The 17030-nt window shown below is 45.2% G+C and overlaps 1 protein-coding gene across 10 annotated transcripts in view; it reads left to right on the top strand.

Moving 5' to 3' along the window:
- The window catches only part of tox (thymocyte selection-associated high mobility group box), a 495189-nt gene that overhangs the window by 38736 nt on the left and 439423 nt on the right, over positions 1–17030 (top strand). For 6 of the 10 annotated variants that reach the window (XM_038809433.1, XM_038809432.1, XM_038809423.1 and 3 more), the window contains exon 2: positions 9584–9655. The exons of 3 other annotated variants lie outside the window; for them this stretch is intronic. In XM_038809433.1, coding sequence (XP_038665361.1) covers positions 9584–9655 — 72 coding nt within the window. Of the gene's footprint in view, positions 1–9583; positions 9656–15283; positions 15365–17030 lie in introns of those variants that run through there. One more of the 10 variants, XM_038809425.1, reaches the window with a different exon arrangement.

The raw sequence follows: 17030 nt of genomic DNA, 5'->3' as shown, positions 1-17030 counted from the left end.
TGCGCCGCCGTGGGACCTAAATTTCCGCCGGCATGAACAGTCGGTAAATCCTGCCCCTAATTTCTAGAGAAAAGAGCCCTAGCCAATTTGAACTTTCCTGATGTGTGTAACCTCTTAGTTCTGGTATACTTTTTATGAGTTTTGTGCCTTTGCAGGTGCCTGATTGCTATTTTCAGAACATGAAGATCAGAATTATGCACAGTGTTCCAAGTGTGGCGACCATATTCTTTACCAGTTTAAATAGCCTCTCTACTTTTCAATTTCTTCCATCTAGAAATGTGCCATAATGCATTATTCCTGTCATATTTATTTGTATACCTTTAGAACATAATGGGCTGTAACTAGATTAAATGCAATCCCCACTGGAAATGTCTGGTAAACCTTCAGTTCTGGTCTACCTTCATGGTCTCTACTGTGGCAGATTCTCAAACAATCATGTGATTCTGTGCCTGAACTCCTCTGTTACATTTTTATCACATTAGTGCTTCAAATGTACATCACTCCACATTTCTCTTCATTAAACTACATCTGCCAAGCTGCTGCCTATTTCAACATCCTGTCTGCATCATCCTAAAGTCTACAACCCTCCACATTGCTACTATGTTGCCACATTTTATATAATTGCTAATTTTATAATGCTACTGCCTCCATTCATTTATAAAAATAAAGAGTAATGGATCCTAACCTGGCCCTTGGGGAAATACCACTGCAAAACACCTCCAATTTGAAAAATATCTATCTAATATCATTGTTTGCTTCCTGAGCCAATTCCATATACCTACTGACACTTTCCTTTTAATTCTATAGGCTTTCATCTTAACATGAGTCCTGAGTGACACTTTGTCAGACGCCTTCTGAACAGTGCAAAGATGTACAGGTTATCTGGATTGGCCATGATCAATGCATGGGGTTATGGGGAGTGGGCCTAGGTAGAGTGCTCTTTTAGAGGGTCTATGCAGACTCGATTTGTCAAATGGCCTCCTTCTGCACTGTAGGAATTCAATGAATGAAAGTCCATGTTTGCAACCTGTACTATCTTGATCAGCTTTTTAGTTACCTCGTCAAAGAATGTAGCCAAGTTAGCCAGGCATGATTTGCTTCAACATTGACGTCAGCAATTTTAGATCATAACCTCTGTCCCAATTCTTATTCCAGATATTCTTTCTGTATTACATCCATTAGTGATAATTCTGCTTTCACTATTTAGATCTCAGCTACATCAATCTTTTCTTTATATATTGGTCCCATTACTGCTCCCTGTTCCATTCCATCCTATCACAGATAATCCTTTTTGTTTTTCTACCCTCACTCCCCTTTTTCTCTGCTTCTCGACTTGCTTAAAACCTGTCACACCTCAAAAGCACTTTCCAGTTCAGGTGACGGGTCAACGACATGCAATGATAACTTGGTTTCTCTGTCCATGGGTGCTGTCAGACCGCCTGAGTATTTTCTGTTTTTATTTCTGCTAGTAAGGATGCTGTGGCTATAGTAGGTAATAATAATAATAAGTGAAGGAAGTCCTAGCAAGCAGGACAATGGAAGAGAGGCATTGGAGGAGAATGGTTTGATTGACTATGACCAAACTCTTCCATCCTCATTCACGTCTGGGATTTTCCGGGGCTGATGCAAGTGATGGAGGTTTGGCTGGAGCAGCAAATTCTCCATTCTTGCTCGCAATAGCAACCATTACAGACAAGACAAGAAAATCCTGCCCTGTGTCAGTGGATTCAGAGACGTCAAGGAGGATGAAGAGAGATGATGTACCGAACTTACAATGGCTTTGTTCATGTCTGTGGCTAGACCATTTTTAGTGCCATGGTAGGCTGGTAACCAGACTGGGGAGTTACTGGATGCGATTTACTGTGGTACTTCCACAGAGGCCTCTTACTAGATTCACGATGCTTAAAATGTCACGCGTGATTCACGTAATTTTGAGAAACATCGCGATCTGGGTCTCACCCTTACTGGGCGTGATCCAGATTAGCATTTTTAAATGAACTATCAGGCTCACCTAAATATGTCTGCGCCAGATTCTCCCAGCTCCTGGGACTTAACAGCCGTGCCTGGGAGACCTTACCAGGGCACCATTTAGCTCTAGTCCACAGGTGTAACGGCACCTGGTGGGGTCTCCCAGGAAGTTGGAGACCACTGAGCATCCGTGCTCTGGGCAGGATGACATACTGGCACCCCTGCTGGAATCCGGACATCTTGGCGCTGCCAGGCTGGTACTTTGGCACTGCCACCCAGGCACCCTGGAACTACCACCCTAGTTGGCACTGCCAAGGTGCTAGGCTGACAATGCTAAGGTGCCCAGGTGCCAAGTTGCCCAAGCCAGGGGTCAGGCGGGGTGAAGCAGGTGGCTCAAGGACCCTGGAAGAGGTAAGTTGGGTGCAGTGGGGAGATGGGGTCCAGAAGCTACCTTAGGATCCCTAAGCGGGGGAGGGAGGGGGTCGAAGGATCAGGACTGCCTCAAAAACTGGCTCCCCAATCTGTGAATCGTCTTCCTGCAGTAGCGAGGTGTGCTTGGCAGTGCAGGAAATTATGTAAGTGCAGCCTCAGTGGGGTGTTTCCCACTGAGGCCAAAGAAATGGCAAAGTGCCGTTGAATAGTGGTGGGTTTTCAGCGCTGCAGCCAGTGAAAATCACCCTGCTAAATGTGTCCAAAACGGGCCTCTGTTATTGTCTCATTGAATTGCGCCCTTAGTCATTTGATTTGCTGGAAAAAAAGGACAGAAATTTGGAGACTAGATAGGTGGTGGGGAAATTTCAAAGTCTTGGGAATGAGAAATGAGTTGGTGATGAGGTCGTAGTTTGCAAGGGCAGAGTCCTCAAGCGGGGGAAATATTTGGGGAAGAAATTTACTGCAGTTTTGAAAGGGAGGGGGGCAGTAGTGAGGAGTAGTAAATATCAACAGTGCCAGCAACCAGACTGGTCAGGAAGATTCAGATCAAATACATTCTAGCTTTATAAATAAAAGAAACAAGAGCACTATATTTTTATTGGTGTGCTGTGTGTTCCTTTCACACTTGCTGCAGTTGGGTTAATTTAATAGTTAAATAAAAATCACTTTGCTCAAATAAAGATTGCCTTATGGAACAAAATGCATTAATTGCTTTACTTCCCAAATCAAAATATTTGTGCACTGTTACATTCACAAGTGTTAAAATTTGTTAAGTCTCTGAGGAAGTAGTTGAAATAGTATGGAAATATCTTTTAGATGTGGTGTCAAATTCAGTGAGAAGTTGTTAACCCGTATCGTCTAAATAAAACCTTGAATGGTCCTTATGCAGCATAAGGCACGCATTTCTTCAGGAACTTTCCATTTCGAAGCAATTATTTATGTTTGTGAAATGTTAATAAAGTGAGTTTAATTGAAATACTTGAAGCAATGTTGCTGGAATTCATAATTTTAATATAATTACAGTAATAGAAACTCTACATTTGACACAATATTTTAATGTTTTAATAAATTAAATTTTATCACCAATTAATAATGCAGTAATTATTGGACATTAAAGTTTTCTATAATTTGGTTTAATTGTTGAACCTTTGTCTTGTTTTTTAAGTACTTTATGACTGAAATGTTTTGAAAGGGTTATGCTTGATGTGAAATAATTCCATTTTGTTATATCCTTTAAAACATGTGTTTCTCTACTATTGACCTTGATTTATACAATGTTATAAATTATGGGAAACTGTTTTAAAACTTGAGTTAGATGTCTAGTTGAGGCTGAAGAGAGATTTGCACACATTCATTTTGTTTCACTATGCAGAAATTGCAACAGAGTATAAAATGGCTGGTTGGTTATTTAATAGATCTCACCACTTGCTACTTTCTGAAGACATACATTTGCTCCATTGAAAGGGTATTGAACATTTTAAAACTTCATCCTACCATCAACAGATTATATTAAATCCTCATTTAATGTAATACGTTAATATTTTCAGTGGTGCACTAATCCAAGAAATAAATATGTCCGTTACTATGGTTACACTTGATGGTCACAGCCAAAAGATTGTGCCTTCAGGCCACATAAAAGACTTAATGTTGGGAATGAATAATAACACATTATTTATTACTTAACCATCAAGCTGTGAACATTTAGTGATCTCATTTTTTGATTTGATCTTTTGACCTGTGCCAGTTTACTTGGCTGCAGTTGCTGCAAATTTCGACTTATAGTTGCTGGTGCTTGAATGAAAAATATCTCAGGTTGGTTTTCAAATAGTAGTTCAAAGTCTGCAGGTGTTGTTAATCAGAGAATTTAAGTAATAATTCCAAACAAAATAAAATATATTTTCTTCATCATTTTCGACCAGCAGTTTAAAATGTAATGCTTTGTATGTACAAGTTTTACTTTGTGGCGTTCCTTTATTTCTTAATCAATATTCTTCCCTCAAATTATCCTTTTCGAATGATTATGGTTCTACAGGTTTTGAATTCTCTCCACAACCTCACAAAATTGTCTAACTTAAATGTGTCATCCCATCGAACAGTGAAGATTAACAGGCTATTCAACTGCAAGGGTCAACAAAACTCAGCCAAAACTATCCTCACTTGACACCCAACCTGGTACACAATAATAGCAAGGGCCACTGGAGGGTGATCACGGGCGGATTCTCCATTGCCCAATGCCGCGATCGGGATTCCCATTCGGGTAGAGAGTGGAGCGTCCCCCCACCGACTCCCGAAAAACAAGCGGCAAACTTGCTGTGATGCTCTAATCCCTGCCGGGAGCCTCAGCACACTACCTGCCCTGAGCCTGCGGATAAATGCAAATTAGTGATTCCCCCCCCCCCCCCCCCTCCCCCCCGCCTCGCTATTATGCACAGACCCCCAGTAGGAAATCTACCGGGCGGGCTTTTGTGCAAGTTTTCCCAAGTGTGGCCCTGGGGCAGTGAACCCCTAGGTTGGTCAAGGTTGTCAGTGCATAATTGAGGTGCCCTTCAAAGTCCATCAAAAGACCTCGGCCAGGATTCTCCGACACTGCGCAAATCCTGCCCTGCCGCCCGACGTCGGCTGCCCTATTCACCGGCGCTGTTTTGCGGGAGCCAGCGGGACTCCTGCCATGCCAGTCGGGGGCCGTTGACAGCAGCCCCCCCCCGCCCAGTGATTGTCCGGGCCCCGAGGGCCAAGTGGCGTCCAGTCATGCCCAGTCCCGTCGGCGTGAATTACTCACCTCACGCACAGTGGGGCCTGGTAGGTAAGTGTGCGGGGGCGGTCCTGGGGGGGAATCCAACCCCACGGGGGCCCCACGGGGGCCTGGCCCATGATCGGGGACAACTGGTCCTGTGGGTGGGCTGGTTCCATGGGGGCCTTCTTTCCTCCGCGCAGGGCCCCTGTAGGGCTCCACCATATTGACCAGGGGCCAGCGTGGAGAAGAGAACCCCCGTGCATGCGGCCCGTCCACACAAGCGCGAGATCATGCTGGCAAATCCGCGCATGCGCAAACTCGCACCGGCCCTTTGGTGCTGGCTGGAGCGGCGCCAATCACTCCGGCGTCAAACTAGCCCCCGAGAAATTGGAGAATTCCTCACTTTCGAGGGCTGTTGACGCCAGAGTGGTTGGCGATGGTTTTTCCACTGGTGTGGGGATATAGCCCCATTTTCAGAGAATCCCGCCCCTCCTCCCCCCCCCCCCCCAAACAATGTAAATGTTGTCTCTGCTGATAAGTAGAGGAATCCTCCTTCTTCACAACAGGAATAACGGGACACCCCCTCCACAGTACACATGAAGGTGACCTGACCCCCTCCCCTATGGCAGCCCAATCCCCCCATTAGACCCCCCCACCAATCACACCCCTGAGAGATTCCATCAGAGATTCCTATCAGCAAACTTTCTGCTTTCTGCAGTAAATAAGAATGAACCACTTTCCTCATTTTGATGTAGTGAGGACCTGTCAACCATAGCAAGAGTGTTTATAAACATTGTGCTTAGCATCATAGCAAGGTATCTGAGATGCATTCAAGCATGAAATGAAATGAAAATCGCTTATTGTCACGAGTAGGCTTCAATGAAGTTACTGTGAAAAGCCCCTAGTCGCCACATTCCGGCGCCTGTCCGGGGAGGCTGGTACGGAAATCGAACCGTGCTGCTGGCCTGCTTGGTCTGCTTTAAAAGCCAGTGATTTAGCCCAGTGAGCTAAACCATCCTCTGTTCCCTGCATGAAGGTAAAGACAGATAAACAATCCACCAAGCAGCTGTCTCTGCACTGGATTAATAAAACTGTCAAACACTGGCTAGTCAAATATATTGCTGTGTGAAATTGAATGGGAGTTTTGCATTTCAAAGGCTGCCAAGGGATTTGAAGCCCTTTCAAGTGTACTTGGCTTTCGAGAAAGCCTCTGACTCTTGTAACAGCTGCTGCTTTAAACACTTTTGTCTGAGAAAGCAGATGTTAGGGAGGGTAAGTGAAAATGCAGTGATCTTTCACTATACTGCTTGGACTGCCCTTCAGCTTTCAGGCAAGCATCTCTGATGGGGAGGTCTCTGATGGGGGGGGGGGGGTCTGATGAAGGTGACTGATGCAGGCGGGAAGTTGGTGGGGGGTCAGTGCGGAAGGGGCTGGCTCACCCTCACATACATGTGCTATGGGGGGTAACCGGTATTCCCCATCCATGTTGGGAGGGAGGATGGATCTACTTGTTAGCGGGGATGGGGTGGCAGGGTTTGCTTTTTTGTGGGTGGGGTGGGGGGGGTGGGGAGGGCCCACTGCTGGACCTCGGGATTGGACCTCTCGCTTAAAATGGCAGCCCTATTCTGGGATTCCGACAATGGGAATCCGGCAATCGCTCCCCCATGCATATATTTGTATGGTAAAGGCAGAGACTCGCACCTCAGTCCCACTCCAAAGGTCAGTGGAGACAAGTCCCAGTTCTCCACTGGGCTTCAGAATGGAGAATCTCGGCCCAGAAGTTGAAATGACTCTTAATTCAGATGTGACCGCGTCAATGTTGGAGCCTCATCGTGACTGTGATCATATCAACTTAGTTCAGTACAAAATGATCAAATTGGAACTTTCTTGCTATGTATGGCAAAACAATAGAACTATCTTAAGCTGCAAAAGTCACATTAGTTTTTGTTTTGAGGTTTTGCAACATTGTGAGGACATAGTTGCAGACAAACTGTAATATTCCGAGGCAATATCGATGAATATTTTAAAATAATTGCTCAATGTTGTGAGAAGTAAATTAACACTTAGAGGGGTCTTTACAAATTTATAGAAAGCAGTTTGATTGATTTTAATCATAGGTTATGATCAGCCAACAAAAAGTTATGCTGATGTGAGTTGACAGGATTGGTTTATCAGAGTGTTCTTTGATTGACGGATGTGGTGGTGAGACCTTTAGATCTCCACCTGTTGAATAGAGTAAGATTTGTTATTACTGCGCAGCTTCAAATTGTATGATAATCCATCAGTTTGAGAATAATTAAGATGCAGCATTCGCTTAATTAATTTCACCGCAAACATTTTCATTTTTCCTTCAATTCACCACATTCCACTTAGTCCTGGAGTCATAAACATTACAGTGCATCTAAAATAGTAAAGATAATTAGCTTAACTAGATCAATGGATTATTTCCAGTTCTTTTCCTATTTAAGGGCATTTTCTCCAAATTTAATATATTACTTTCAGCCTCTTATTGTAGATTTAACAGATGAGGCTGGATTTTCATCCTCAAAATGAGTAGCAGAAGTTGAGAAAATTCCTGGCTCTGCCCACCTACCTCAGGTGAACGTGCCAGGGAAGACGGTATTTTCATTCGGCAGTTTGGGGGAGGGGGGTTTCAGGGCCATGCCAGACGACCTGGGAAGATGGGAAGAAGGTGGAGGCAGCCATAGGGGCTGCTGGGAATTGAGGCAGGCTGTTTAAAAGGCCCGCCTTGGTTTGTGGGACTTTTCTCAGTTGTAATGAAAAGAGTCAGACCCTCTAGCCCTCGTGTCTCTCACCCCCTGACCTCCCATACACTCCCTGTGCGCCATTCCCAGACACTCCCTATGCCCCATTCCTGACACCTCATTGCCTCCCACAACCCCCGTGGCCCCTCACACTTTCAGAAAAGCCTCATTGTGCCTCAGAAATCCATTAGAGTACTAAAACACATGTGCCCCGGGGAAAAAAATAAATGATTTGCAGTGCCTGCCCTTTGATTTCATCTATCATTTGCACAATGTTTACTTACGCAAGATATAGAAGTTTCAAGTGCTTGCAGTTTCTGCTATTGATATTTTAAATGGTCTGGATGATCAATACCTTTATTGGCCTGCAATAAAAAGGAAATGTTTTTCAAGAAAGTATAAAGTTATCAATGAATGACGTTTTAACACAAGTTTTTTTTACACATCTTATTGTGACTATATGGCCCATTTTATGGTTTTATACATGTGTAATGGAGAAATAGGCATCAAAATGCCATAGCTAGTAAGGGGGCATGAGGTGCCATAGGATTGTTTGGGGGGATTTTTTGGCATGGGGGGATGAGGAAGACCTTTTTAACTTACCTTTCAACAGGTTCCCTCCTACAGACTAGGGTTCATGACACCTCTGAGGTGCTCTGAATCACAACTCATTGAAAAGTAGTCTCGACTCCATGAAAATCGGACTGGGACCTAGCTATTCCTACAATGGAACTGGTCAGGTCAACAGTGCAGGATGAAGGCTCACAACCCAAACTATCCTGCACCCTTAAAAGGCTCTGCACAAAATTGGAAACCCTGGGAATATGATGAGGAATTCTGGAATTGGATCCTGGTCACCATTTTCACTCTTTCACAGAGTTTTATTTACCTGACCTTTGCAACATTCAGTTGTTTCTAATCTCTCACTTGTACCTTACATCATATACTTGTTTCAGACTGGTGTCTGAGTAGATACCTTCCATTCTCTTTATAATCCATACAGATCAGTTCATCTGTTTGTTCTGGGATGTTCTAAAAATTAAACTGTTTCAGCCAAATACTTTTCTTTCAGCCTTGCCTACTCATTCCACCCCGATTTTCTTTCAACCACTTTATTTAGCTCTTTTGACTCCAATGCATCAACTTTGAATCATTACTTTGAAATCTCATTCAGCCTCACTGGATCTGAGCAGTGATTGCCTCACTTTTCTCTGAACCTTTTTGGAGTAATATGCATCTCCACAAATCTCGGCAAAATCCCCCTCAGACGTACAATCAAATCTTACAGCTTGCACATGCTGCCAGCTATTCAACCATGACTGCCACATCACAGATCGCACCACACTCACTGACACACTTTCCTCTCCCTTGCTAGACAAGGTGACACACAATCAGAGACAGCAGGAACTAATCAGAGGGGGTGCATGCATGCTTTAGCCTCCATGGAGGAGGTGGTGCATAGCATCAGTGGAGTGGCCATTTCTGAAGCTATGGTTCAATGGGGCTGAAACCATCAAAGATGACAGGATTCTCACACCTAATCCTCCTTCTCAACATCCCAACTTCCCCTCCTAAGTGCTAATCAACAAACTACAGATAGTGTAAGCATTAATTCCTTGCTCTCCCCATAGCCCACCCCACCAAGTCCAAATGCAACCCTATCCTTCTGCCTTTTCTCTTTCAGGGGCTGAAGAATTGGAGCATGGCTAGGCAGTGGCGAAACATGCCAGGGTCTGCTTGTTATATCCACCACATGGTAAGTGCCTGTCGCGCCACTGGGTTAAAACAGTGGCAGCGGAATCAGGCCCTTCAGTGGGTATTAATTGCTCACTTAAGGGCATCGATTGGGAACAGGGTGGGAAGACCGTCCATTAAGCGGGGTGGAGGTGGGAGGGTGGTGGGGCCAGCACCCATCACCCTCCCACCCGAATAACTGCTCCTGCCACCAAACACACCACACGGGCAGGGGGCACACGATTTCACCTGTAGTTTCTCGCTTCAATGTTCATTAAATTTATTGGGACACTTTGCCTCATTAACCCTCACCCTCAAGTGCACAAGAGCCAACCTCTCCCAAATTCACACTTTATCCCTGCCTGCTTCTGTTTGTTGTGAAGAAGTGACTGACCTATTTCCCTCACTATTCATGGCTGTTTTAAGTAACTGAAAAGGCAAGCCTCCTTAGCACTTTCTATTTTGAGCTTGCCAAAATGAAACAAATTATCCTTGTCTTGTTTTGAGCCCTCACTACTGATGCAACTCCTAAAATACAAGTTACTGTATAAAAACTAACAAATCCCTCTCTTATGCACGGTAATGGTGTGGTTATTGGAACTGAGTCGAAAACCTACAGGTTGTGAGTTCACATGCCACCATGGCAAATTTAAAATTGAATTCAGTATATTTGGTAATGTCTAAACTAGCATGTTATCACATCAGTGGCTGGGTGTGGTATTCCCTCTTCCTCTTCCATATCTACAGCAACTTTAAAAAAATCTGTATTGTATGTAGGGCAGAATCATATATTTTTTGAAAGTGCCGATTCTGGTGAGAAAACCAGTGAGATGGTGGGAATATTGAGCCACTTTAACACTTTTCCCCCCCGTGTGCTTCACACCCCGCTTGTGGTGGCTTTCCTCTGATTCGCTTGCCACGGGAAAAGTTAATCTCGGCAATTAGTGGAGCGCTCCTTTTAAACGCCTTGCTAGCACTCCCCTAGTCTAAGTGTAGTCGGGAGGACGGCTGCCCGGAAGACAGCACCAAGAGTTTTGGAGGGAGCGCTTACCAAGCTTCCGGATGGTTTGGAGCAAATGCGTGACATCCTCTGCCTGGGTTCCCGCAAACAACCATCAACCAAACTCACTGCCCCCGCCTGGGAGTCTGTGGCTGCCATAGCGAGTACCAGCTCGCTGTATAAGAGGATGGAGTGCCGGAAGATGATGAATGACCTTCTTCTCACAGCCAGGGTAAGTCTCCCTCCTGATGAAATGAAATGAAAATCGCTTATTGTCACAAGTAGGCTTCAAATGAAGTTACTGTGAAAAGCCCCTAGTCGCCACATTCCGGCGCCTGTTCGGGGAGACTGGTACGGGAATTGAACCCGTGCTGCTGGCCTTGGTCTGCTTTGCAAGCCAGCTGTTTAGCCCACTGTGCTAAACCAGCCCCATGGCTGATGTATGCCACAGCACCCCTTGACACACCCATTCCACCTCTACAGTGGTCTCTCACCCACCCACCTCACGGATTCCCAACATGGCGTCATTCCCACAAATCACAGCTCGGTGGAATTGAGTAGCAGGCAGGCTTCTGGGTCGCTCACAGGCGAGCACATCACAGATGAAGATCCACTGCAGGTGGAGGAAGGAACATCCCAAGGGACCAGCGTTCAGTTGGGTTCCGGCGCCCAGGACTCTGCTGAGCCCTAGTCAGATGATGTGCCCCTGAGTCTGGTCATCTTAGAGCTACTGGAACTGCAAAGGCAGAGTCACAATCATCAGGATAGGATGACAGAATCCCTCCTCTGAGTGCAAGGCCGACTGGAGGAGTCCCAATGCATTCTATTCAAGGAGATGGTTCCATTGCTGCAATGCAACTGGTCCAACACCGCGAGGGGGGCGTCCGCAGTGAAGATCTTGGTGCAGGACATATAATAATAATCATGCTGTGAAAAGCCATTAGTCGCCACATTCTGGCACCTGTTCGGGTACACAGAGGGAGAATTCAGAATATCCAATTCACCTAACAAGCACATGTTTCAGAACTTGTGGGAGGAAATAGGAGCATCTGGAGGAAACCCATGCAGACACAGGGAGAATGTGCAGACTCCACACAGACAGTGACCCAGGTCGGAATCGAACCTGAGACCCTGGCAGTGAGAAGCAACAGTGATAACCACTGTGCTCCCTTGTCGACAATGGACTCCATGGCAGGCGAAGTCTGCTCCATGGTTCAGTTCATGGCCTCGATGGCTGAGGACATGAGCTCCATGGTGAATGGCATCAATTGCACGGTGCAGGCACGAGTAGGAATCCAATGTGTCAAAGCTAGAGGATGGGGGGGACTTCTGAATCTCATTTCAGCTGTCCTAACCCATGGAGGAGCCTAGGGGCTCCTAGCCACCTGGAGGGAAGAACATCGGCGGGGCACAGGCCAGGAACTTCCTCCTAGGGGACCAGGGGTGTGTTCAGTCCATCTGACCCCCCTCTCTGTGAGCGACACACCTACAGCCCTGCACACTGAGGAGAGCAGCACTGTCACACCTGTGTAGCCTGAATGTTGGCCTTCGAGGTCCAGGCCCCAAGGGGACATTTGCCAAAGTCATAGAATCATCAATGCAGAAGGAGGCCATTCGACCCAATGAGTCTGTACTGGCCCTTGGAGAGAGCACCCTACTTAAGCCCATGCCTCCACACCATCCCTGTAACCCAGTAACCCCATCTAACCTTTTGGATACTGAGGGGCAATTTAGCATGGCCAATTCATCTAACCTGCACATCTTTGGACATCTCAGGAAATAGGCTGTGGAAGACAGCAGGCTGCCACAACCTCAGCTGTGGACATTGGTGGGACACCTAGACGTAGTGGGAAGGTAAGAAAGGGTAAGAAACCCTAGGCACCTGGTGGGCAGATGTGAATCTGGACACTAGTAGAGATAATTCATCATTGTAAAATCACTCTTGTATTCAACGTCACTTTGTTCACCCATTCACATCCCCCATGTTGTCATTTCATGGCGCCATGCTCTGCGATCGGGCGGAGAAGGGCATCTGGCCAAAATCGAGGTTCACGCCGGGCACCGAACCGACTGCTATGCTCCGGCTCCCACGAGCTTGGGGTCAGGTTTCATACCCCGTGCCAGCGGGATGATGCTAACAGATTAAAATTGGTCCTAATGACCAATTTGCATCCACTTAACGGATCGCGCACCAGAGTCTCCGGCCTTTGTGATTTTCCGGTCCTCCGGGCTGGTAATCACGTGGGCGGGATTCATTACAGCTATCACCAAACATGGACCTGAAGTGATGGGCCTCACCGTAGACGAAAGGGGCAACACCTTAAGGGAACTGCCCCAAAAGTCCTTCTGAGGGCCACTCACTCCACCCCCCACATTGCACTACTTGCCTCCTCCCTTATCAGGCCCTCCTACCGCTCCTACCCCCGAGACCCCCTAAAGTTTGAGATTCCTAGGGACCCCCTAACTAAGGAACCCCCCTCAGGGACCCCCATGCAGGGACCCACTAAATAGGGAGACCCCACAGGGACCCTGTAACAAGGAAATCCCCATAGAGATGCTGAACTAAAGGGACACACCAGAGAACCCACCCCCCAAGAAAAGAGACCCCTGGAGAGCAGTCCAGACAGGGAAAGTGAAAAACAATTACAGTTGTAACACTCACCTGGAAGCACTACCTATGCATTCCTTGAAAGAGAACTGCTGTAACCTGTGTTTAAACCTCTCAGATCCTCTAACTGCAAGCCATTCATTCATTTCTCATAGTTGGTTGTGATTGACAGCTTCACAAAACAGCTGTGAGTCTTGCTTCATTCATCTTCTTCACTCTTAAGTACTGTAACCACAATGTCACAAAATGTAGCCGCAGTAGTGGGGCAGACATTCGAATTGAACAACCCCTTTGATCACCCGCTGCCTGGACCTGTCGATGGCAAGTTGTCTTAGTTAGAGTTAGAAATTGGGCATCAATCAGTGGCATACTCATGCATTGCAATGCTGACTTAATTGGCACAATTGACTTACCAAGGCGGCGTCAGGCAGCTGATCAGGCAATCTGTTTCCCCTTGCGGCAGATGAGATAGTGTGATGACAGATTAGCACGGCAACTTCATCCTTAGAGGGCACCCTCACCCCCCCCCCCCCCCCCCCAGCTCACATGGGCTGCAGATTAAATAAGCCTTCCAACTGGAATAGCCAGCCACCCATACACTAATCCCTGACAGCCTGGCCTCCATAACCATTGGCCTTGAACTTCCAGACAGTTCATGCCCTCTGGCTTCACAGTGCTGCCTGAGTGTGGGTTTTCCTTCCTCCTGTGTGAGGGTCTTTAGGCCTAATGAGGTTAGGAAATACCCCTTCTCAGAATCCCCCACTCTGCCTGGTCTCTCATGGGACACCACCCAAGAAGGTCACAGTCACCCCAATGCTGATCCTGCTCTACAACGTTTCAGAACAAGAAAACAAATCTGCGGGAGGCCATTTTAAAGGTTGAGTTAGCAGAGGCGGGATTTCATCTGTTTCTGCGCACCCGAACCGGGAATGAAACTGTGGGCTAAAGGGTCATGGCCGGGGTTACCATCATAGTCAACGGCAATGGGCCCCAGTAGTAATGACCGCAGTAGGGAGCAGGGGCTGGTTTAGCACACTGGGCTAAATCGCTGGCTTTTAAAGCAGGCCAACAGCATGGTTCAATTCCCGTACCAGCCTCCCCGAACAGGCGCCGGAATGTGGCGACTCGGGGCTTTTCACAGTAACTTCATTGAAGCCTACTTGTGACAATAAGCGATTTTCATTTCATTTTTCAAATTTTCATTTTCAGGTGGCAGATTTTAGAGAGCACGTTCTTAGTGGAATACAGACATCTCCATAGAGTTAGAATTCCTACAGTGCAGAAAGAGTCCACCTGGCCCATCGAGTCTGCACTGATCCTCTGAAAGAGCACCAGGCCCACTCTCCCGTGCTATCCCTACAATCCCTCCTAACCTGCACATCTTTGACGAAGGGGCAATTTAGCATGGCCAATCTACCTAACCCACACATCTTTTAGGAGTATCCGGAGGAATCCCACACAGACACAGGGAGAAAGTGCAAATCCACACAGTCACCCAAGGCCGGAATTGAACTCTGATCCCTGGCGCTGTGAGGCAGCAGTGCTAACCACTGTGCCACACACATTAATCTTTGTTGAGTTTCATGTTGCCTGAACAATTCTGGGTGGTTAGAAAGCGCTTCTTCTCCTCCTCTCTTCATTCTTCCAGCAGCTTGTCCTACTCAACTTGCCCTCTGTTCACTCTCCACATAACGCTGTTTACCGAGGATATTGCCTAACAGTGCATCTATGTCTGAAAGAAACTGTGTAAATCTTGAAGTCAGGGTTAGGTCCCTCAGCACCTGTCACAGCACTCTGTGTGAACTGTAGAAAGCATCAAAGGTTTGTACTGTCATAGCAATAGCCAATAGAAATTAAGCAGCATCTAACCTGAAAGTAGTTGATTAAGAGTGGGCATTAGCTGGAAAGTTGTCCTCCAGTGGCAGTGCTCATGTCAAACAGGCTGATTGTCATCATTATCCGATTAAATTGCACACTGTTTACTACAAGGGGGCTAACACCCTTACTGATATACTATGCAGCGTGACTTGCACCTTAAGTGATCACATGTACCATGGATGCCATTCTGCAGCTCCAAGGGCACTGGTCGCACTGAAAAAAAACTCCAGACACTTTGGATTCAGGTTTGGTGCACAAATCTTTTGTAACTCAGAAATAACTCAATGATCATTAGTCGCCTAGTGCTACTGATAAAAATAATAGATTGCTCATGCCAGTCCCAGCTGTCTTAAAACGAGAAAAAATACATGTAAAAGCAGTCATAGAATTCGGTTTTTCAAGTTGATTTCATTGTTTCTGAAAGCAATTAAAATGTAGATGTTTCTTTCTAGCTGTGGAGGGGGGTTCGGAAGGGGGTATTTGGGACTTTAAAGGCACAATATGCTATTTACATTAAGGCAGTGAAAGTCAAACACTCTGTAATGTTTCTCACATTAACCATTGAATGGCCTTCCCTCAAGCAGACAGTTTAAATGCACTGTGTTTTTTTTTAAAAACTCCAGCGGCTGTGTTAATAAATGAAAATAAACATCGAAGTGACACCGCGTAAAAGAAAGAACACCTGTTTAATGGTCATGGTAATTAATTTGAGGACATATATTCTGGTACTGTAATTGTCTGCCAATGCTTTGGGATAGATATCATTTATTCCTTACTTAATATTCAAGAAAGTAATTAAATCCAAAGAGCAAAACCTATATTTTGAAATAGACTTCAAATTGTTGCATGTGACGATGAACCATGTTAAATCTAGGTACTTTGTACATTAGCGTATGTTATTCTCATTGGGCCACCTCCTATCTTCAGGATACCTACATTAATTCAGAAATGACTATTAATTAGTGATCTAGAGTTTGGAAACAAATGTGGATTGGATATTTTTAGTAACAGTTTTAGGAGAAAGATTATTGTCCTGATTTAACGAGAAGGCAGGAAAATGAAACAGTTTTAAAAATTAGAAATGTGGAGTCGTACAATTTTGATGTTGAGGTGAATATAAACTTGTTCACTATAAGCAGGACTTAGTTTGACTTTAAGTAGATGAGATGTTAAGCTCCAGGCTATTTTGATCGATGTGAATGCCTGAGCCCCTTGAAATGGGCCCCTTTAGAAACTTGGAATCGAATGCATGCTACCTCAATTCATATTACCATTAGAATGGGTCTTTTAGTTTGCTTTATTTATACAGGGCTCTTTATTTTTTTAGAAAGTGGACACCAAGTAAAAAAAAATTCCAAGCAATAACAGCAATTGAGTAGCGCAAATATTCTTGTTTCAGCCAGAATGGCTTTACTTGCAATCCGTAAGATTGTAAAGTTGCCTCCAGAGAACATTTGGATTTAATAAGTTCCCATTCTACTGAAATTACATTATATCAATAGCTATCTATAAACTGAAATAAAGAAAACACTGAATATTGCATACCTTAACATACATTTACTTAGCAAAGCACTGTTGCTCTGTTTTTCTTACCGTACATTTTTCTGCATATTTTTCAATGATTAAGACATTTATTTATGCAGTAGCAGAACACTTGGGGTTTTGCCTCCATTAAATATCTTTTCATACAAATTTTCAGGAATAGAATTCACCATGTAGCACATTTGTAAAAACATTTGTCTCAGTATAATCTCAAGGATTAGACAGGATGCATTTTGTCAATGTGGCTGGACAGGAGTCTCAACTGTGGCTTGCTGATAACAAAACGTCCTTAAGATTTGTGGGATTGGTACTTCCATGTGGCATGTTATCTTTCCTCATTCTCAGCCGGATTGGTTAATAATAGAATCA

This window comes from Scyliorhinus canicula, chromosome 10 (genome assembly GCF_902713615.1).
Source record: "Scyliorhinus canicula chromosome 10, sScyCan1.1, whole genome shotgun sequence".
NCBI classification, from domain to species: domain Eukaryota; kingdom Metazoa; phylum Chordata; class Chondrichthyes; order Carcharhiniformes; family Scyliorhinidae; genus Scyliorhinus; species Scyliorhinus canicula.
This window is presented reverse-complemented; position numbering and strand designations above follow the sequence as displayed.